This window comes from Emys orbicularis, chromosome 22 (assembly GCF_028017835.1).
Source record: "Emys orbicularis isolate rEmyOrb1 chromosome 22, rEmyOrb1.hap1, whole genome shotgun sequence".
NCBI classification, from domain to species: Eukaryota; Metazoa; Chordata; order Testudines; family Emydidae; genus Emys; species Emys orbicularis.
This window is the reverse complement of record NC_088704.1, coordinates 1,757,616-1,781,508: the sequence shown is the minus strand read 5'-3', so window position 1 is coordinate 1,781,508 and position 23,893 is coordinate 1,757,616. Positions and strand designations below refer to the sequence as shown.

General features: G+C 48.6%; 1 protein-coding gene across 2 annotated transcripts in view; it reads left to right on the top strand.

The window, feature by feature from the left end:
* The window catches only part of RAP1GAP (RAP1 GTPase activating protein), a 151,322-nt gene that overhangs the window by 88,294 nt on the left and 39,135 nt on the right, over positions 1–23,893 (top strand). For both annotated transcript variants that reach the window (XM_065421442.1, XM_065421443.1), the window contains 3 exons: positions 770–841; positions 1,281–1,367; positions 1,889–2,029. In XM_065421442.1, the coding sequence (XP_065277514.1) occupies positions 770–841; positions 1,281–1,367; positions 1,889–2,029 (300 nt within the window). The remainder of the gene's footprint in view (positions 1–769; positions 842–1,280; positions 1,368–1,888; positions 2,030–23,893) is intronic.

Genomic DNA, 23,893 nt, shown 5'->3' with positions numbered 1-23,893 from the left:
CAGAGCACTGGGCATGGGAAGCAATCCATGACACTCAGAAATGGGCCACAAGGTTCTTAATATGGGAGTGACAGTCCCTAGTGGTTATAGATAGGGGCTGGTAGTCAGGACTCCTGGGTTCTGTTCCTGCTCTGCCACTGACTCTGTGTGATATGGAGCCAGTCTCTTTGTCTCTCTGTGCCTCAGTTACCTCTTGGGGCTAATGATCATGTGAAGCATGGGTGTTATCACTGCTCCCCCTGGGATGGTCACTGGAGGAGGGGGAGCCCTGTCCAGAGCACATGGCCTGGGCGTGAGGTGCTTGAACCCGGAGCCAGGCTGATGCTGACCCAAGGACACCCTGTGGACCTGAAGTGGAAGGTCCTGGTTCAATGCTGAGCCGCTGGCCCCAGTGATCTGGGGAGATGGCAGCTCTGGGGGGAGCAGCACTGCTGTCACCACATGCTGCCGGAGAGTCCTGGCCAGAGGGGCTGGAGGCCGCTGCTCAGCGCAGCCTAGCGGGGCTGGGAGGGGTGAGCTCTTGGGCAGGCATACCGCTCGGAGGGATGCACCGCTCCTGGGCACTACAGGCCCCAGCGCTCCTGCCCAGGCTGTCGGGAGGGTGATTCCCCTGTGCCATGAAGACACCCCAGTGTCCAGTAAGTGGGGCAAGGCAGGGGGCCCTGCAGGAAAGAGCTGCCCACCCCATCTGGGCCCTCCCTCGTCTAGACATACCCACTGGCCTGGCAGCACGTGGCTCAGGTGGGACTGACAGCGCCATGTCTTGCAGGTCTCCATCACAGCCCGGGACGACGTGCCTTTCTTTGGCCCCCCACTGCCTGACCCAGCCATCTTCAGAAAGGTGAGAGGCGAGGAAGCCTGAGGCCAGCTGCTGCCCCCAGGCAGGCACTGACCTGCCCAGAGGGGACATGTTGAACTTCCCAGTCCCAGGGAGCTCCCTGGGGCCAGCTCGTCCGTCTGCACTTCCAGACCAGGCTGTGCGGGAGTCACGCTCTCTGCTGGGAATGCCGCTCTCCCTGGACAAGGAGCCCAGGGGGCCCTCAGAGCAGCCATAGAGTCTGCTGGTTCCTGTCCTGTCCCATTGCGGTAATGCCTGGAACTCTGGGGCAGGCGGGGCCAAGGCTGGGGCCAAGGTGGGTGGAGCTTCCTGCTGCTATGTGCTAGTCCCACCACTAGGGGTTGCTCGTCCGCTGCCAAGTCGCCCTGGCTGATGCTGGCTGCCTGCTGAGCTCATTCCCTAGGGAAAGGCAGAGGCTGACGTGGGGTTTCTCCTCCCGCAGGGCCTCGAGTTCCAGGAGTTTCTGCTGACCAAGCTGATCAACGCCGAGTACGCCTGCTACAAAGCCGAGAAGTTTGCCAAGCTGGAGGTGGGTCAGGAGCCACGTGCCAGGTGCTGCGTTCTGAGCTGGCATCCTCCCTAGCCCCCCCCCAGCAATGCCCAGTACCTGCCCTCCCCTCACCCATTGCCCCATGCCTCATTCTGGCCCCGTCTCTCTATCCACGAGCCCTCATTCCTGTGAGAGCCGATGTGCCGCAGTGCCCGCGTTAGGGCTCTGGGAGCAAGGGTGGCGAGACGGTGCCCTCGGTCGTCGGCTCTGGGGCCAGGGCCATGCCTCGCTGCACAGTTGCATGCAGTTGTTACACCGGGCCCAGGATACGGCCACTGAGCTGGTCCTGTGGCAGTGCAGCATGTGCCAAAGGCTCCTGGGGACACCCCCGCTCTCCAGGGCCGACAGCCGGGCATCGAGCCGGAGCCAGGGACAGAATCACAACTCGTCCTCTGTCCCCCCAATACTCAGTCCCCTCTGCCCCCTTTGTTCCTGATCGCTACTGCCCCCAGCCCATGCCTCCAATGCCACTAACGCCCCCTGTGCCCCTCCTGCCACAGGAGCGCACGCGGGCAGCTCTGCTGGAGACGCTGTATGAGGAGCTGCATGTTAACAGCCAGTCCATGATGGGCCTGGGCGGGGATGAGGACAAGCTGGAGAATGGCAGCGGGGGTAGCGGAGGCTTCTTCGAGTCCTTCAAGGTGAGAGGGGCGTGGCCCAGTACCTGGCAGCGCAGCTCTCCAGCCAGGGACCGCCAAGGCCTGGGAAGCTGCACGTCAACTCAGAGCACTGGGAAGGAGACAGAAGATCTAGGGATGTGTTGGAGGGCAGGGGGAACCCACACTTTTAGCCCTTCAAGCAGTGGTCCCCAAACTTTTCACAGTCATGCCCCCCCTTACCCCTCTTTGCACACCCCCCCCATACCCCTCGGGAGCCAGAGCCGGGAGCGGGGCCATGGCTCCTGGGGGGGGGGGCGCCAGGGGTAAGGGGGCCAAGGCTGGGGGTGGTTTTGGGGCCAGGAAGGGGGCTGGAGGCTGAAGCTGAGGGCAGGACTGGGGTTGGGGCTGGGAGCAGAGCCATAGGTGGGGGCAGGGCTAAGGCCAGGGCCGGGAGTGGAAGCCGTGGCTAGGCCACAGTCGGGGCTGAAGGCTGGGGGCAAGGCTAGGGTTAGGGCCGTGGCTGGAGCAGAGCTGGGAGCCTGGGGGCGGAGGGGAGCTGCGTGGTACTCCCACTGCATCCCCCATGAGGGCTGGCCAGGGCCCCACTGCACTCACCCCAAAGTTCCTCCGTGCCCCCCAGGTGGGCACATCCCACAGTTGCAGGGCTCTGCCTTAAAGGGATGTAGTAGCATCCAATGGTTAGAGCAGGGGCTGGGAGGCAGGAGTCCTGGGTTCCATTCCCAGCTCTGCGTGTGGCTGTGGGTCAGTCACTCCCCCACCCTGCCTCAGTTCCCCCATCTGTCAAAGGGGACAGCGTGGTGACCAGCCTCTGGGTTCCCCTCATGGAAGGGGCTAGGGAAGTGCCAGATACTGGATTGCCGTTCTGTTGTAGGCTGTGTGACAGGTTCGATCAGAGAAACCCCCTTGGGACTGTCACCTGATGTGCTGAGACTACCTCTGAACCCATTTTCTCTGCCAGCTTGGGCCTCCAGAACCCTGCCTTGTTGAGCCAGACACGCCAGTCTGCTCCAACACAGACCCAGGGTCTGAACCACGTGCCCCAAAGCTGCAGACTTAACTGAAAACAGCTTAAGAAGTGCTCCTGTCTCTAGCAGCCAGACACCCAGCTCCCAATGGGATCTAAACCCCAAATAAATCCATTTTACTCTGTATAAAGCTTATACATTTTAGTGGTATGCATTAATTAAAAACAGCTGCAGTTTGTTTATGTTATGTCCTGCCCATTCCTGTATTTTCTCACTTCTGTTCTCAAACATCGCTATCTCAAGGCTGGGTCACGCTGACTCTACTCTGCTGTATTCCCACCCGCTTCTGACGTGAGCCCTGCTTCTACAGGTCCCGCGATATTAGGCTAAGACTTAGCATGACAGTTGCTCTGTTTCTTACAACTGAGAGGCCTATATTTAAATCCTCTAACCCTGTTTCCACATTCCCCTCTTTTGTGCTTGTCTTTAGCACAACCAACATCCTTAAACCTCCAATTGCATCATGTCTTGTATTTCTGTTTATAGCTCAAAAGGATCAGGACTAGCCCTATACATCTTAGCTGGATATAACGATAATGCATGATTAGTATGAACAAGAAAGGCATTTTTGTTATTACACTCCTTACAACAACAACACATTCCTAGACTAAACAAAAGCAATACAAGCATTAATGTATAATATGCTGGGGTTGTTTCACTGCCTTAGTTACATAGCACATCACATCATAATTAGTACCCAAAGTAGCCACTCTGTAGGCTGTATGAAAAGCATGTTTTCCAATTTAATATATATTCTGAAGCACATGGATTTGACCCTGTAAGTCAGAAATTTTCTGAACCTCTGGTAGGAGTAAGCGCAAATTCTGAAATCGGTCAGGTATTAAAGTGGTCCAATTAAAAGAATTTGATACCTAAGGTCTGATTGTAGGGCTTTGTCTGCTGGCCAATAAATAATGTGATTTCCTGCGGTCATGGTGAGATTAAAATGCATATCTAGCAAAGAGGTGGCCTTAATGTATACACAGCTATCATTAGCTTGGAACAGTAACTATCTTGTCAGGGTAGTTCCTTGTCCCATACCTTCCCAACAAACTTTGTTAAACATTGTGACAGCTTCCCCTTGCTTCAATTTCCTTACACACTAAAGCTGCGGGAGTGCCAAGGGCCAAAATGTCCACTGATTCCCTATTCCAATCCAAATATCAGGTGTTATTCCAGGAGCACTAACAAATCAACTAGGCATTACCAGGTGGTCTAATCTCCCAGATATCACTGGGGGCAGGGGACTGGACTCGATGACCTCTCGAGGTCCCTTCCAGTCCTAGAATCTATGAATCATGGTGAATTATCCAGTCCCACATGCATCCTCCCCATGGACCTGGCAGGATTCGGTATGTGGGAGCCCACACCCCTCCTACTGGCCCACATGCTTGGAAGGAGCACTGCAAGTACTTGTACATCCATCCTGAAAATCTCTAAGTATGTCTTCATGGCCACAAATCAGATGGCTAATCCTGAAGCACTAGAAGGGCAGTAGGCCACGCCTGATGCTCGAGATCACTCCGAATGGCCATTAGCTGGTCATTCAGGAAATCCTGAATCTCCAAACATGCTAGATCCCACTGCAATTCTTTTCCTGCCTCAGTGATTTTTAATACCATCTCTGTCAACAGCTCCTGGGTCATTGAACTAAGGGCAGAAATAACATGTAATTCACCAACTCCAGCTTGCACCTGGGTCAGCTGTGCTCCAGTAATAAGACCAGTGGCCTTTTCTAGTTGCCCTAATTTCTCATCATGTTATTGGCCCTTAAGAATATTCCAAATTGCTGCTGCACTATATGCACCATCCCATAAGTGTCCAGCTAAGCCTCTTTTCTTCCTAGAGGAGACCTGTCCCTTTGCTGTGCTAGCCAAATAGCAGCCCCCTTGAGCAATTTGGATACATGAAAGTGATTTGAAAGCTGGATAGGGGCAGGATAAATTTTACAGTCCCTAATGTGGCATTAATTATTGTTATTCGATATCCTAGTACATCTCTCTCGGGGATAGCATTATACCACATCTATTGTTTAAATATTCTCAGGTACTTTCGAGAGGCATTAATAGCATAGGAAGGGATATGTTGCAATATGGTACAGGTTAAATTATTAGTTACTGGGATCATTTCAGTACAAGTAAAATTTCCAGTAGCAGAACACATTCTCTGAGGATGAGTCTGATTATTTACTAATTGGGTAACCAAAACAATAAGGACCCCTTCCCCCTCATGTACTACAGACCCCTGGAATGGCCATTATATCAACCCCATTATAAAACCTTAATTTCAAATTCTTGAAGCTCATTTGTAGTGATGTCATATACTTTTATCTCCTCTGACCAGTCTTTTTCCACTCAATTGTTCGCTTATATGGGATATCCTGAACCTTAAAAATACTTTTTTTCGAACAATATTTAAATAAATCACTAAAGTGTGAAGGCCTTGGCCATTGGGTTTTATCAGATATATGGCATTGTCTGTATTTGGATGTGTTACAAGGGTAATAGTGTAATGGAGGAGATGGCAGGGGCAGTGGCAACAAGATGCTTTTGGTATTTGTCATTTAAAATCCAACTAGGGAGGGTAATACATGCTGAAGGTACTTATCCAAAAACACAGGGCGCAGCCTGTAGAATAAACCCCAAAATCCAATCAATACCACATTCCCAAGCATGGGTCCCACAAGTTTCTTCCTGCCAGTGTATACTTCTTTTTTCCTTCACCAGGGTCAGTTCTTAATGTCTTTTGTAGTCAGGAATTCCAGGACTTTGACAATTTCAGCAGAGCGAGTATTCCTTTTTCTTTCCTGAAGCAATCGTGGCTCAGCATCAGACAGGGGAGTGGTTACCAGCACAGCACCCTGTAGTGCTTTGGTTTCTGTAGCAAATACTGAATGCAGGTTAGCTCTGTCAGTGGACAAGGCAGAGGTTACCAGCACATCACCTTGTCCTTTTCTCCTGCTGTTCAGAAGGCGGAAAAGAAATACCAGAAGGAGAGACAGGCTGATCAATAGAAGGAGTGGAATTTTTTCGAGGCGAAGGGGTCGTTTTGCAGTGAGAAGCATGGGTCCAGGCAGTCAGTCTTTGGCACTTCCCAGCAGTGTTGGTAGTCAGCCGGACTTGGCAAGGGCCTTTCCAGCATGGAGCCAAAGCAGTCTTTCGTTGGTGGACCTTTACATAGATCCAATCTCCTGGTTCCAAGGAGTGGCAGGGCTGCTAGAGTCTTTGGGTAGTGCTTCTTTTACCTGTGAGAAAAGAAACGTAACACATTTCATTAATGCCTGGCAGTGTTTTGCAGATTTTACAGCTGCTTGGGCACATTCAAGCCCCCCCCCCCCCCCACACACACACACCTTTTCTTGTCTGTCAGCCAAGTCTTAGCTGTGGTGGGAAGAACACCTCAACTGCCCAACACTGTGGCCTTTAATTTCAAAAGGGGGAACTATACAAAAATGAGGGGGTTAGTTAGACAAAAGTTAAAAGGTACAGTGACTAAAGTGAAATCCCTGCAAGTTGCATGGGCCCTTTTTAAAGACACCATAATAGAGGCTCAACTTCAATGTATACCCCAAATTAAGAAAAACAGTAAAAGAACTAAAAAAGAGCCACCGTGGCTTAACAACCATGTAAAAGAAGCAGTGAGAGATAAAAAGACTTCCTTTAAAAAGTGGAAGTCAAATCCTAGTGAGGCAAATAGAAAGGAGCACAAACACTGCCAACTTAAGTGCAAGAGTGTAATAAGAAAAGCCAAAGAGGAGTTTGAAGAACGGCTAGCCAAAAACTCCAAAGGTAATAACAAAATGTTTTTTAAGTACATCAGAAGCAGGAAGCCTGCTAAACAACCAGTGGGGCCCCTTGACGATGAAAATACAAAAGGAGCGCTTAAAGATGATAAAGTCATTGCGGAGAAACTAAATGGATTCTTTGCTTCAGTCTTCACGGCTGAGGATGTTAGGGAGATTCCCAAACCTGAGCTGGCTTTTGTAGGTGACAAATCTGAGGAACTGTCACAGATTGAAGTATCACTAGAGGAGGTTTTGGAATTAATTGATAAACTCAACATTAACAAGTCACCGGGACCAGATGGCATTCACCCAAGAGTTCTGAAAGAACTCAAATGTGAAGTTGCGGAACTATTAACTAAGGTTTGTAACCTGTCCTTTAAATCAGCTTCAGTACCCAATGACTGGAAGTTAGCTAATGTAACGCCAATATTTAAAAAGGGCTCTAGGGGTGATCCCGGCAATTACAGACCGGTAAGTCTAACGTCGGTACCGGGCAAATTAGTTGAAACAATAGTAAAGAACAAAATTGTCAGACACATAGAAAAACAAACTCTTGAGCAATAGTCAACATGGTTTCTGTAAAGGGAAATCGTGTCTTACTAATCTATTAGAGTTCTTTGAAGGGGTCAACAAACATGTGGACAAGGGGGATCCGGTGGACATAGTGTACTTAGATTTCCAGAAAGCCTTTGACAAGGTCCCTCACCAAAGGCTCTTACGTAAATTAAGCTGTCATGGGATAAAAGGGAAGGTCCTTTCATGGATTGAGAACTGGTTAAAGGACAGGGAACAAAGGGTAGGAATTAATGGTAAATTCTCAGAATGGAGAGGGGTAACTAGTGGTGTTCCCCAAGGGTCAGTCCTAGGACCAATCCTATTCAATTTATTCATAAATGATCTGGAGAAAGGGGTAAACAGTGAGGTGGCAAAGTTTGCAGATGATACTAAACTACTCAAGATAGTTAAGACCAAAGCAGATTGTGATGAACTTCAAAAAGATCTCACAAAACTAAGTGATTGGGCAGCAAAATGGCAAATGAAATTTAATGTGGATAAATGTAAAGTAATGCACATTGGAAAAAATAACCCCAACTATACATACAACATGATGGGGGCTAATTTAGCTACAACGAATCAGGAAAAAGATCTTGGCGTCATCGTGGATAGTTCTCTAAAGATGTCCACGCAGTGTGCAGAGGCGGTCAAAAAAGCAAACAGGATGTTAGGAATCATTAAAAAGGGGATTGAGAATAAGACTGAGAATATATTATTGCCCTTATATAAATCCATGGTACGCCCACATCTCGAATACTGTGTACAGATGTGGTCTCCTCACCTCAAAAAAGATATTCTAGCACTAGAAAAGGTTCAGAAAAGAGCAACTAAAATGATTAAGGCTTTAGAGAGGGTCCCATATGAGGAAAGATTAAAGAGGCTAGGACTCTTCAGTTTGGAAAAGAGAAGACTAAGGGGGGACATGATAGAGGTATATAAAATCATGAGTGATGTTGAGAAAGTTGATAAGGAAAAGTTATTTACTTATTCCCATAATACAAGAACTAGGGGTCACCAAAAGAAATTAATAGGCAGCAGGTTTAAAACAAATAAAAGGAAGTTCTTCTTCACGCAGCGCACAGTCAACTTGTGGAACTCCTTACCTGAGGAGGTTGTGAAGGCTAGGACTATAACAATGTTTAAAAGGGGACTGGATAAATTCATGGTGGCTAAGTCCATAAATGGCTATTAGCCAGGATGGGTAAGAATGGTGTCCCTAGCCTCTGTTCGTCAGAGGATGGAGATGGATGGCAGGAGAGAGATCACTTGATCATTGCCTGTTAGGTTCACTCCCTCTGGGGCACCTGGCATTGGCCACTGTCGGTAGACAGATACTGGGCTAGATGGACCTTTGGTCTGACCCAGTACGGCCTTTCTTATGTTGTTCTTATGAGCAGTGTCCTTGAACGGGGCCAGCCTCTTATTTTTGGACTGAGCTTGTTAACTATAGGGTTTTTTTTCCAGTTAACTCGTTCTGTTCTTTTTCCTTCTCCCCTTCTTGGCTTCTTTTAACCTACAAAGGAAACTTTCATTCTTCACTCATACACCTTTTCCCAACAATGAACACATACACATTGAATAATAAGACTAAAGTACTGTATAATGGCAATGTATGCCACATACACCCTTCCAGTAAAATAACTTATAAAGTAACTTTGGAGCAACAAGCCAGGACAAGCACACCCACTTTTGAGGAGTCCACTCGGTACAACCTCTGGTGTCCAATAGCTTTCCTCCCTCCCCAGCCCTCTGGCTAGAAATCTGAGGTAGCCAGAAGGATCCCATGTGCAATATGGGGAGTGGGTTAACCTTTCATGTCCTTGCTTCCAAAGACTGTTGGTATGCAAATTTTAACAACAATTTTTCAATTAAAAGATCTGGCCAATAAAGCTTTTTTCTTACTTAAGCAAATGTATTAAACTTTAGTATATCACATTTTCCTGATATTATCCAAACACTTGGTATTCCAAGTTGAATAAAACAAGTATCTGCATTTTGATTTAACCCTTCTATTTGATTTTGAACTAGACTGTCCTATGAAAATATTAAACACAACAATTCTGGCCACAAGACAAACACCACAAGACAGGACATAAAACACAGAACATAATTCGTATTGTGCCAGTAAATGCATGGTATGTTGATTTTCTGAAAGACAAAAAGAACATAGGTCTACCCCTTCTGGGCAGTCAGTCATTGCTTAAAATATTTCCTTTTTATACAAATACTCTTGTTAATTGCAGGCAAAACAAAGGAATTACCCATATTTTCTTGTATTTGTTTCATAGGCAGCCCAGGTTTCAGTGGCTTCTACCTTATCAGTTAGATAATTTACAGATGCTGTCTGGCTTGCTTCTGGATCCAAAGCTATCCACAGCTTAAAGACTTACTTAAAAGGGACACAATTGTTTTTACCAGAATTTTGATTGCTTTTTTACTTTTAACTCCTGCTTTTAAAACACAGAGCAATCTGAAAGAAAACACCACTTATTGTAGCCCCTCAGAGCCTAATAGGATTTTAATTAAGTAGCACTGTATATTTACATTTCTTTAGCTAATTCGACTAAATTGTTCATAGCCAAATGATTGCAATCAAATAATCTCTTTGCCTGGATTTATTTACAAACATTTCAAAGACACCAAGAATTTTCCTCTTTAGAATTTTACAAAGTTCAACTGCTTGATTCCCTCTAGCAACTACAGAGTTAACTTCTCACTCTCTTTCCTTAAATCACTTGCTTGTCTCCCAAATGACACTTTTTATCAGCTCAAGTCACCATTTCAAGTATTGTCCTGGGGATTTGAAATCCCCATGCTTATACTTACTTACTCGTTTCCTTTCACTATGCCCTCAAAGTTTCCAACCTGTTTTCCAATCTCTCTAGCTGTTGCTTGCCTGCTTGTCTGGGCCCGATCATTTTTTCCTCGCTGCATCATTCCTTTCCACTGGCACAGGCTTTGTTCCACTACCAATTTAGCAAGGAGGGTGGGCTTCTCAACTAGCCCCCACCCTTCCTGGTCTCTTCCCTTAAACATTCTTACTCACAAGGCTACCCGAGTCTTCCCTCGTGAGGTTTGCCACCTGGCAAGGTGCATGGCCAATTGGCATCTTAACTATTCAATTTATCTATGCTTTCAGTTGCTCAGTTTTTTCCTAGGTGTCGGGTACACGTCTCTTCCCTTTTCCCCCAACTTCTCTATAGCCCAGTCCTGCTACGACCGGGGGTAGATCCACCTGCCACCCTTCCCCGTCAACTGGGGTGGAGAGAGAAATGCTAAACCCCTCTCTGGTTCCCAGACCTACTGCGGCTGAGAGAGAACACACCTTTAATCATGCAATTCTTAACATATAATACCAACAGTACCAAGCAAAGCAAACATAAAATAACAAGGGCAAAACAAATAGATGGTGTGCATTCTGCAGGGCTCCCCCCTTTCTCAAATTTCCACCAAAACTGTGACAGATTTTGTTACCAATTTGCCTGGGTCTTAGTTGATCAGGCTGAGACCACAGGATCGTAGGGGCGGAGATAAAGAAAACACACCATATGACTGAATTTTAAAGCTTCATTAATAAAATAATAATGAAACAACAACAGAGAGTGTTGGGAATGCTCCCACATCACTCAGGGGAAGAAAAATGTTAATGCCCCAATCCCTAAGCCACTTTCATACTCACACACATACGTCCAGACTGGCCATGTCGGTGTATAATGTCCAGAGAAGGGGGGGAGGTGGACGGGAGATCATCCTGTATACAGATTGTCCAGAGATACACTGTGCAACCTCCAACTTGCTTCCGCTCTTGGGAGGGCTGTTCTTTTATGCCCTGGGCTCTCCCGGGGCGTCTCTTTCAGAGACCCTTTGCTCGGTATTCCAGTCCAGGCTGGAAGCCTGTGGCTTCTTCAGCATTCCCAAACCACATCAGCTCCAGGAACACGAAGCTCGGCTCCTCCTTTCGCTGTTTCATCTGTGTTTTCCATCTCTGCAGCCTCTAAACTTTGTTGTTTTCTATACTTGGCATGGTCTGTGTCGATTCTTGCCCTTGAACGCACAGCAGCTTTCTCCTTATCTCTAGACCAAGCTGTCTTTTCAAATTAATCCGTTCCTATCCCTCCTTGCTTTCAGCCTTAACTAATTGGGGATATAAAGAAGCCAAGGGGTTAACAAAAAATAATTTGGGTAGGGAGGCATCCGGATGCTTTTTAAATCCTACACTTTGTGTCTTAGAGAGCACCTCTAAGACATATGATCCCATTTGAATCGAAGGTACCTTCTAGTGGGAATTGTTTAGATGGATCATCATGTGTGTAAAAATTCCAATTCTCTAAGTACTAACAAGTCCTTGGACTGATTTCCACCCATTCTCTAAGCATGTGGGGATGCCCCGTCCGCTGCAGCAGCTCATAAACTAAGACACATCTCTATCCTGTCCGCTGAGTGCAGCGGCTCATAAAGCTAAAATCACCACACCACTCCTCAGGCACTCACACAGGAAAGATTATTGAGGATGTCCACAACCCTCCTACACCTCCCTTCAGCAAAGAGCGTCCGCTAGTCTCAGAGAGATGATGCCGCGTACTCTAATTGCCTCCGGTAAGGTGATCAGATCAGTCAGTGATTCATGCGGGGAGGAGAGGGGGAGGGAAGATGGGGGTCACACAATACTAGACCCAGGCAGACCCCTCGCCGGTCATGCCATGCAGAGACAGCCCGCCTTGGGTCAGATCTTCTACCGATCCACTAAGGTGTAGCCACTGGGCTTGCATTAGAGAAATCCCTGGTCACAAGCTTGTGGGCTTCGCAGGGAGCTGTGGGCGTCTTTCGGTGACCCTCATTCACAGTGGCACACACACACACACACACACACACACACACACACACACACACACACACACACACACACACACACACACACACACACACACACACACACACACACACCAAGGCCTCTATTCCTTCATACCACGATGCATCGGTTTTTTTGTTTTGTTTTTGTTTTTTAAAAAACCTGAGGGCATCACCACAACCCCTCTGTCCGGACTGAACACACCTGTGTTCTTCTCTGAGGGCGTTACCACAACCCCTCAACTCAATAGGTCTGACCTAAGTCACACATTGGCTTACCCTGGGGCAACAACACATTTCCCAGCCCCGCGTACACATATCACTGACCTTACATGGGGCAATCAATTCCCCAACACTGTTCTGCGTCTGATCTTGTTGCATAAGTAAAAGTTCACATGGTGTGAGCCCAAAGGGACAGACAGCCCCACGGTCAGTCCTCCTCCGACACCCCAGTAGAGATTTCAAAATGTCTCTTACCTCTGGCTTGGCGCCTGGGGTTCGAAGGGGAACGGTCTGTAGTAGCGGTCGCTGCCTCAGCCGTGCGTAGCCATCCAAGTCATATGGCACCAAATATTGTGGAAGAAACGAACTCCACTCTCAGGTTGGAAGCAACAAAATCAGAGACAGCTTTATTCAGGACATGCAATTGCAAGGGAAGAACACAGCTGACAGAGAGCATCTCTGCCTCAGTTTCTTCAAAATACAAGCAATATCACACAAGCATTTATACATTTTAGTGGCATGCATTAATTAAAAACATCTGCAGTTTGTTTATATTATGTCCTGCCCATTCCTGTATTTTCTCACTTCTGTTCTCAAACATCGCTATCTCAAGGCTGGGTCACGCAGACTCTACTCTGCTGTCTTCCCACACGCTTCTGACGTGAGCCCTGCTTCTACAGGTCCCGCGATATTAAGCTAAGACTTAGCATGACAGTTGCTCTGTTTCTTATAACTAAGAGGCCTATCTTTAAATCCTTTAACCCTGTTTCCACACGGGGGAGGCTTAAGAATAATATATCAACCAATTACCTTTAATAAAAGTACAGACCAGACCCTTTATTTTTACAACACTAAAAATCAATCAGGTTCTTAAAAGAACTACTTTATTATAAAGTGTGACAAAGTTCCTCCTCTACCTTGGTGGGTCCTGCGCTTATTGGCAGATTTGCTCGCTTCAGAGATTCACCCTGTGGGTCAGGAAACAGTCCAGAGACCTTCCCCTCTGGTAGAAGCTATAGTCCAGGTCAATTCCTCCTGTGTTTGATCAGGAGTTGGGAGGTCTGGGGGGAACCCGGGCCTACCCTCTACTCCGGGTTCCAGCCCAGGGCCCTGTGGACTGCAGCTGTCTAGAGTGCCTCCTGGTACAGTTGCACGACACCTACAACTCCCTGGGCTACTTCCCCATGGCCTCCTCCCAACACCTTCTTTGTCCTCACCACCGGACCTTCCTCCTGATGTCTGATAACGCTTGTAACTCCTCAGTCCTCCAGCAGTACGCCTACTCACTCTCAGCTCCTTGCACTCCTCTTGCTCCCAGTTCCTCTCACACACTTCCTCTCCTCTGGCTCCCCCTGGCTTGACTGGAGTGAGCCCTTTTATAGCATCAGAGGGGCCTTAATTAGAGTCAGGTGCTTAACTGCCTCACCTGACTCTTAGCAGGTTAATTGGAGTCAGGTGGTCTATTAGCCTGGAGCAGCCCCTGCTCTGGTCACTCAGGGAACAGAAAACTACTTATCCAGTGGCCAGTATATCTCCCTTCTGCTACTCTGCTGTTCCCAACTGGTCTGGGTCTATCACAAAAGAAAAATGTAAAAGAAGCACCTCTGTAAAATCAGGATGGAAGGTAATTTTACAGGGTGATAATAAGATTTAAAACACAGAGGATTCCCCTCTAGGCTCAACTTTAAAGTTACAAAAACAGGAATAAACCTCCCTCTTAGCATAGGGAAAATTCACAAGCTAAAACAAAAGATAATCTAACACATTTCCTTGCCTTTACTTACAATTTCTGTAATTTTAGATGTATCATTTTATGGATGAGGGGAAAGCAGTGGATGTGTTATTCCTTGACTTTAGCAAAGCTTTTGATATGGTCTCCCACAGTATTCTTGCCACCAAGTTAAAGAAGTATGGGCTGGATGAATGGACTATAAGGTGGATAGAAAGCTGGCTAGATCGTTGGGCTCAACGGGTAGTGATCAACGGCTCCATGTCTAGTTGGCAGGCAGTATCAAGCGGAGTGCCCCAAGGGTCGGTCCTGGGGCCGGTTTTGTTCAATATTTTCATTAATGATCTGGAGGATGGCGTGGACTGCACTCTCAGCAAGTTTGCAGATGACACTAAACTGGGAGGAGTGATAGATACGCTGGAGGGTAGGGATAGGATACAGAGGGACCTAGACAAATTAGAGGATTGGGCCAAAAGAAACCTGATGAGGTTCAACAAGGACAAGTGCAGAGTCCTGCACTTAGGACGGAAGAATCCCATGCACTGTTACAGACTAGGGACCAAATGGCTAGGAAGCAGTTCTGCAGAAAAGGACCTAGGGGTTACAGTGGACAAGAAGCTGGATATGAGTCAACAGTGTGCCCTTGTTGCCAAGAAGGCTAACGGCATTTTGGGCTGTATAAGTAGGGGCATTGCCAGCAGATCGAGGGACGTGATCATTCCCCTCTATTTGACATTAGTGAGGCCTCATCTGGAGTACTGTGTCCAGTTTTGGGCCCCACACTACAAGAAGGTTGTGGAAAAATTGGAAAGAGTCCAGCGGAGGGCAACAAAAATGATTAGGGGGCTGGAACACATGATTTATGAGGAGAGGCTGAGGGAACTGGGATTGTTTAGTCTGCAGAAGAGAAGAATGAGGGGGGATTTGATAGCTGCTTTCAACTACCTGAAAGGGGGTTCCAAAGAGGATGGATCTAGACTGTTCTCAGTGGTACCTGATGACAGAACAAGGAGTAACCGTCTCAAGTTGTAGTTGGGGAGGTTTAGGTTGGATATTAGGAAAAACTTTTTCACTTGGAAGATGGTGAAGCACTGGAATGGGTTACCTAGGGAGGTGGTGGAATCTCCTTCTGTCAAGGCTGTATCCCCACTTTGAACTTTAGGGTACAAATGTAGGGGCCTGCATGAGGACTTCTAAGCTTAACTACCAGCTTAGTTCTGGTCCGCTGCCACCATTCCCTACCCTGGGAAGCTTTTAGAAACTTTTCACCAATTCCCTGGTGAATACAGATCCAAACCCCCTTGGATCTTAAAACAAGGAGAAATTGACCCTTCCCCCCTCCTTCCTTTCACCAACTCCTGGTGAATACAGATCCAAACCCCCTTGGATCTTAAGACAAGGAGAAATCAATCAGGTTCTTAAAAAGAAGGCTTTTAATTAAAGAAAAAGGTAAAAATCATCTCTGTAAAATCAGTATGGAAAATAGCTTTACAGGGTAATCAAACTTAAAGAGCTCAAAGGACCCCCCTCTGTCTTAGGTTCAAAGTACAGCAAACAAAGATAAACACTCTAGTAAAAGGTACATTTACAAGTTGAGAAAATAAAGTAAAACTAAGACGCCTTGCCTGGCTTTTTACTTACAAGTTTGAAATAAAAGAGACTTGTTTAGAAAGATGGGGAGAACCTGGATTGATGTCTGGTCCCTCTCAGTCCCAAGAGCGAACAACACCTTAAAACAAAGAGCACACACAAAAGCCTTCCTCTCCCCCCCCCCCCAAGATTTGAAAGTATCTTGTCCCCTTATTGGTCCTTTGGGTCAGGTGTCAGCCAGGTTACCCGAGCTTCTTAACCCTTTACAGGTAAAAGGATTTTGGAGTCTCTGGCCAGGAGGGATTTTAGTACTGTACACAGGAGAGCTGTTACCCTTCCCTTTATAGTTATGACACGCCCCCCAAATCACAGATAGTGTTGGACGTTCGGTTCCACACTGGCTGTGATTACTTCCTGGAGTTCTAGGAGAAAACAGAGTTAACAAGACACATGTACCTTTAGACATACTACTGATTATATAAAAACTGTAGGGGTTTGTAGTTCCTTGACCCACCTGGTGTCCAAGGTAAGTCACTCTGTTTAGGCCTCTTTGACACTTTTTAGCCTTAACAGTTAGTCCTGCCTCCCTTATGCGCTTGAAGACTTTTTGTAGATGCTCCAGGTGTTTTGCCCATGAATCAGAAAAGATGGCCACATCATCAAGGTAGGCGACTGTAGATTCTCCCAATCCCGCTAGGAGACCATCTACAAGTTTCTGGAAGGTGGTGGGTGCATTTCGCAGCCCGAAAGGGAGCACATTAAATTCATACAGTCCTACGTGGGCGATGAAGGCTGACCTTTCCTTGGCGGATTCATCTAGCGGTACTTGCCAGTACCCCTTGGTTAAGTTTAAGGTAGAGATGAACTGGGCACATCCCAGTTTTTCCAATAGCTCATCTGTGCGTGGCATTGGATAGTTGTCTGGGCGAGTCACAGCATTTAGCTTACGGTAGTCCAAGCAAAAGTGTATTTCCCCATCTGGTTTGGGAACTAGAACCACTGGAGATGCCCATGCACTGTTAGAGGGGCGGATTACCCCCATCTGTAGCATGTCCTGGATCTCCCGTTCTATAGCAGTTTTGGCTTGAGGAGCCACCCGGTAAGGTTGGGCTCTAATTGGGCGAGCATTACCTGTGTCAATGGAGTGGTATGCCCATTCAGTCCGTCCTGGGGTGGCTGAGAACATCGGCGCGAAGCTAGTGCACAGCTCCTTGATCTGCTGCTGCTGCAGACGTCCGAGGGTCATTGAGAGGTTCACCTCTTCCACACCACCGTCACTTTTTACTTCATAGTAGATACCTTCAGGCCACTCAGCGTCATCTCCTCCCTGGGCTGTAAACTGACAACCTTTAATTCTCTGGAATAAAAGGGCTTTAGAGAATTAAAATGGTACACTTTAGGCTTTAGAGTTGAGGTGGGGGATGCTATGAGATAGTTAACAGCTACCAGGCGCTCTTGGATCGTAAATGGCTGGTCCCACAATGCTTCCATCTTATGGGCCTGGAGCGTCTTCAAGACCATGACCTGGTCCCCTACTTTGAAGGAACACTCTCTGGCATGTTTATCATACCAGGCCTTTTGCTCTTTCTGAGCATCTTTTAGGTTTTTTCTAGCAAGGGCTAAAGAGTTTCGGAGGGTGTTTTGTAGGTTGTTTACAAAGTCCAGAATGTTAGTTCCTGGAGAAGGCGTAAACCCCTCCCATTGCTGCTTCACCAACTGTAATGGCCCCTTAACCTCGCGGCCATACACAAGTTCAAATGGTGAAAACCCTAAACTGGGATGTGGTACAGCCCCGTAGGCAAAAAGCAACTGCTGCAACAGTAGGTCCCAATCATTGGAGTGTTCATTTATGAATTTACATATCATGGCCCCCAAAGTTCCATTAAACCTCTCCACCAGGCCATTGGTTTGATGGTGGTAAGGGGTGGCAACCAAGTGATTCACCCCATGAGCTTCCCACAGGCTTTTCATGGTCCCTGCCAGGGAATTAGTTCCCGAATCCAGGGCCAACCTACCCTGGCAAAAATGTCTGTTAATGCCTGGCACACACTTTTAGCCCTGGTGTTGCTTAGGGCTACTGCTTCCGGCCATTGGGTGGCAAAATCCATGAAAGTCAGTATGTACTGCTTTCTTCTGGGTGTCTATTTTGGGAAAGGACCCAGAATATCCACAGCTACTCGCAGAAATGGAACCTCAATTATGGGGAGTGGCTGGAGAGGGGCTTTGATCTGGTCTTGGGTTTTCCCCACTCTTTGGAACACCTCACAAGACCGGACATAAGTAGAAATGTCCTTGCCCCTTTCTTCCCAGTGGAAGGACTTCCCCAAATGGTCTTTGGTCCTGTTCACCTTAGCATGGCCACTAGGATGATCGTGGGCTAAGCTTAAGAGCTTTACCCAGTACTTAGTTGGAACTACCAACTGTCTTTGAGGATGCCAGTCTTCTTGGTGCCCACCAGAAAGAGTTTCCTTGTATAAAAGTCCTCTTTCTACAACAAACCGGGATCGATTAGAAGAGCTGAGAGGCGGTGGGTTGCTCCGTACTGCCGTCCAAGCTCCCTGGAGGCTTTCATCTGCTTCCTGCTCAGCCTGGAACTGTGCCCTTGATGCTGGAGACATCAGTTCCTCACTGGATTGTGGACTTGGGCTTGGTCCCTCTGGAAGTGATGTAGGTGATGGGGCTGTTTCCGTTGACTGTGAACTGCTCTCCGCTGGTGCATTAGGTTGTATTTCAGGCTCCGGCTGAGCCTCTTGCGTAGGTTTATCTGCTGCTGCCTGTGCAGGCTCGGTAGTGCCCTCTGGCATTGGAGTTGTAGACGGGGTTGCAAGTGCTGGATTCAGTGCTGGCAATGGTTCTGGTGCTGGTTGCTCTGCCCATTCCGGTTCTGGGACTGGTTTTGGTTGGGTCTCTGGGACTGAATCCACTACAGCTGTTGCAGTCGTTGGCAGGGGATCCAGTTTTACCACCTTAGTTTCGGGTTCTGGTAACTCAGACTGGGCCCTGGTAGAAGGCTCAGGAACAGGGATAGGTGTGAAGGCTTGCTTAGCCTGGCTGCAGGTGACCATTCCCATCCTCTTGGCTAGCTTCACATGGTTGGCCAAGTCTTCCCCCAGCAGCATGGGAATGGGATAATCATCATAGACTGCAAAAGACCACATTCCTGACCAGCCCTTGTACTGGACAGGCAACTTGGCTGTAGGCAAGTTTAAAGAGTTTGACATGAAGGGTTGAATCGTCACTTGGGCCTATGGGTTGACGAATTTGGGGTCCACTAATGATTGGTGGATAGTTGACACCTGTGCTCCAGTGTCCCTTCCCACCCACACTCACAGTTTCCCTTCGCTCTGAGGGTACCTGGGAGGCATCTGGGCCTGGGGAACTTTGTGTGATTCTGGTGTAATGAACAGCAATCTGTTGGGGTTCTTGGAGCAGTTGGCCTTCACATGCCCCAGCTTAGTACATTTAAAACATTGCCCAACTGACTGGTCATTGGTTGCTGGAGACTGGTGTGGTGGGACAATAAGGGGTATGGGTTTTTCCTTGGGATGTAGGTGGGGCCTTGGGCTGCCCCCGGTGGTAGGGTGTTGTTTTGGGTTGTCCCTTCTGGTATCTGCTCCAACTGCTACTAGCTTTTTTCTTTTCTGCCACCTCCACCCATTTGGTTCCGATCTCCCCCACCTCGATTACAGTTTTGGGCTTCCCATCTAGAATGTACCTTTCTATTTCCTCAGGAACACCCTCTAAGAACTGCTCCATTTGCATTAGTAAAGACAGATCTTCCAGAGATTTAATGCTTCCTCCTGATACCCAGGCATCCCAATTTTTTACAATGTGGTAGGCGTGTCGGGAAAATGCCACGTCTGGTTTCCACCTTAGGGCTCTGAACCGCCAACAGGCATGCTCAGGTGTTAGCCCCATTCTAATTCTGGCCTTTTTAAAAAAAAGTTCATAGCTGTTCATGTGTTCCTTAGGCATTTCAGCTGCCACCTCTGCTAAGGGTCCACTGAGCTGCGGCCTCAGCTCCACCACATACTGGTCTGTAGAGATGCTGTACCAAGGCAGGCCCTTTCAAAATTTTCTAAGAAGGCCTCTGTATCATCGCCTACCTTGTAGGTGAGGAATTTTTTGGAATGGGGAGCGGTACCTGGAGAAAGATTTGTTAGGGTTATCTGGTAGACCCAGCTTAGCCCTTTCCAGATCTAAGCGCTTCAGCTCTAACTCTGTGTCCAAGCGTTTCACCTCCATTTCCATCTCCAAGCGTTTTGCCTGTTTCCTCTCCTCTGCTTCCAACTCCAAGCGCTTTAAGGCCATCTGTCTTTCATGTTCTTTCTGTCTCTCTCAGCTTCCAATCTGGCTAATTCTAGTTTCTTTTGGACCTCATTTCCATCATCCTAGCCTTCCTGCGCTTAGCCTAGCCTAACCCGAGAGCTAGAAAGAAACAAAAAAAAACAGCTTGTGAATTTCCTTGCAGGAACTTAACTACTCTGCCCTCAGGCAGAGAAGAAAAAAAAGTCCAGCTGCTCTCAGCTAAAAAAAAAAGTGTCCTTTTGAAAAAAAACCTCTTTGGTTTTCAAGCCCAAAGTAAAAAAATTGTCCTTTTAATATCCTGAGGTCTGTGCTTTTGGTTCAAAATGAACCCACCACGCTGCCGCCATATCAAGGTTCCCTCCCCACTCTGAACTCTGGGGTACAGATGTGGGGACCCGCATAAAAGACCCCCTATGCTTATTTCTACCAGCTTAGGTTAAAACTTCCCCAAGGCACAAATCCTTTCCTTGTCCTTGGACAGTATTGCTGCCACCACCAAGTGATTTAGACAAAGATTCAGGAAAAGAACCACTTGGAGTTCCTATTTCCCCAAAATATCCCCCCAAGCCCCTTCACCCCCTTTCCTGGGGAGGCTTGAGAATAATATACCAACCAATTGCCTTTAATAAAAGTACAGACCAGACCCTTTATTTTTAGGACACTAAAAATCAATCAGGTTCTTAAAAGAAGAACTTTATTATAAAGAAGAAAGTAAAAGAAGCACCACGTAAAATCAGGATGGAAGGTAATTTTACAGGGTGATAAAAAGATTTAAAACACAGAGGATTTCCCTCTAGGCTCAACTTTAAAGTTACAAAAACAGGAATAAACATCCCTCTTAGCATAGGGAAAATTCACAAGCTAAAACAAAAGATAATCTAATGCATTTCCTTGCCTTTACTTACAATCTCTGTAAGTTTAGATGTATCATTTTAAGGTAAGTTTTCAAGAGATGGGTTACCTGTTTGGTCTCTCTCTCTCTCTCTATCCAGAGGGAACCAACAGAGAGCACAAACAACCACCCCCCAATTTAAAAGTATCTTCTTGTCCCATTGGTCCTTCTGGTCAGGTGCCTACTAGGTTAATTGAACTGATTAACCCCCTTATAGGCAGTGATGAGCTCCCAAAATCCTAAGAACTGATTCCTTACCGGGTCCTCAGCGGCACTTCGGCAGCGGGGGGGGGGGGGGGTGTCTTCACTCGCTCCGGGTTTTCGGCGGCAGGTACTTCACCCGGAGCGAGTGAAGACCCCCCCCGCCGCCAAAGTGCCGCTGAAGACCCGCTAGGGAACCGCACGGTGAGTACAAGCCCCACGTGCCTGTCTCCCCCACCACCACTCATCCGACCCCAACGCACGTCCTGCCCCCGACTGCCCCCCTCAGAACCCACAACCCATCAACCCATCAACCCCCTCCCCTGCTCCTTGTCCCCTGACCACCCCCTCCCGAGACCCCCCACCCTAACTGCCCCCCAGGACCCCACCCCCTACCCAACTCGCCCCGCTCCCTGTCCCCTGACTGCCCCGACCCCATCCACCACCACCCCGACAGACCCCCGGAACTCCCATGCCTACCCAACCCCCCCGTTCCCCGTCCCCTGACCGCCCCCCCCAGAGCCTCTGCCCCCTCCAACCGCTCCCTGCCCCTTATCCAACCCTTCCTCCCAGCCCCGGCCCGGCCCCCTTACCATGCTGCTGTATAAGGATGCTGTGCGGCCGCTGGAGCTTGCAGCCCCACCCCCTTACCATGCCGCTCAAAGCGGCAGGAGCTGCAGAGCTTCCCAGAGCGCTTGTGCCGGCAGCATGGTGCACTGGGGCTCTGCGGGGGAGAAGGGAAGCGGGGGAGGGGCCGGGGGAGCCTCCCCAGCTGGGAGCTCAGATGGGCCGGGCAGGACGGTCCCGCGGGCCGGATGTGGCCTGCGGACCGGAGTTTGCTCACCCGCCCGCCCCTTTAGGAACCGGTTCTGCAAACCGATGTGAACCGGCTCCAGCTCACCACTGCTCACAGGTGAAATGATTCTGTACCTCTGGCCAGGAGGGGTTTGAGGTTACTGCAGACATAAAGGTTGTTACCCTCCCTTTGTAGTTATGACAACAATCAACTGTCCTAGTCAATGGGAGCCATCAAGATTCCACACCACCATTAATGGCCCACACTTTGCATAATTACAATAGGCCCTCAGAGTTACATTTTATATTTCTAGTTTCAGATACCGGAATGATACATTTATACAAATAGGATGAACACACAGTAGATTATAAGCTTTGTAATGATACCTTACAAGAGACCTTTTGCATGAAGCATAGAATCATAGAATCTCAGGGTTGGAAGGGACCTCAGGAGGTATCTAGTCCAACCCCCTGCTCAAAGCAGGACCAATCCCCAACTAAATCATCCCAGCCAGGGCTTTGTCATGCCAGGCCTTAAAAACCTCCAAGGAAGGAGATTCCACCACCTCCCTTGATAACCCATTCCAGTGCTTCACCACCCTCCTAGTGAAATAGTGTTTCCTAATATCCAACCTAGACCTCCCCCACTGCAACTTGAGACCATTGCTCCTTGTTCTGTCATCTGCCACCACTGAGAACAGCCGAGCTCCATCCTCTTTGGAACCCCCCTTCAGGTAGTTGAAGGCTGCTATCAAATCCCCCCTCATTCTTCTCTTCTGGAGACTAAACAATCCCAGTTCCCTCAGCCTCTCCTCATAAGTCATGTGCTCCAGACCCCTAATCATTTTTGTTGCCCTCCGCTGGACTCTTTCCAATTTTTCCACATCCTTCTTGGATATTCCAGTTATATTCACACTTATTAGCATATTTTCATAAAAGCATATGGAGTGCAACGTCACAGGCTGGCCTGGTGGCCCAGCCATCTTTGCAGAGGGCTCAATGCTCCCCGTGACAGAGCTGCCTGCGTGTGGCTGGTGTGCTGAGTTTGCTGATCAGTTTTGCTGTCTGGGTTTCAACTGTGGGGGCTCCGGCTCCTGCCCACAGGGCCGGCTCCAGGCACCAGCTTAACAAGCAGGTGCTTGGGGCGGCCAAGGGAGAGGGGCGGCACCTGCGGTAATTCGGGGGCGGCAGGTCCCTCACTCCCTCTAGGAGCGAAGGACCTGCCGCTGAACTGCCGCCGCCGATCGCGGCTTTTTTTTTTTTTTTTTGCTTGGGGTGGCAGAAATGCTGGAGCCGGCCCTGCCTGCCCACCTGGCCCAGGGGCGCACCCAAGTTCCCAGCAGCGCTGTGTCGCACAGGGCACAGATGGACTCGCCTGGCCCTGCTAACCTGGCCTGGATGGGTGGGGTAGAGAAGTGTGTCCAACTGCTCCCCAGGGACCTAAGGGGTATGTCAGCTCTCAGGGGAGCCTTAAATCCATAGAGGACAAGAGTGACTCTGGATCTGGCCCTCAGGCCTTGGCCTGCACTAAGCAGGTTGATGGGAGCTGCACCGTCTCCTGCATGCCCCCTGGCATGGGGACAGACCTAGCCAAGGAGGAGAGAGGGGACGTGACTGCAGACTAGCGGTGAGGTGCATAGTGTCTACCCCTGACTCTCGGGCACATCCGCAGCTCCCCGTATTAGCCAGCAGGGAGCACTAATAATCAGGACTCCCATTGTCTCCCCCTCCCCACGTCTGTCTCTCTCCCAGCCTGGCTGGCAAGCACCTGCCTGAGTCAGCCTCTTGCATGGCACTGGCACCCCACCGGTCTGGTGCCTGCATGTGGCACTCACCACGGTCCATGCTGAAGCACAGCATTGGAGCTGGGGCAGAGCCTGGCAGTGGGCCACGCTGGCACCCATCTCACCCTGCTGCAGCAAAAGCTCCTCCAGGC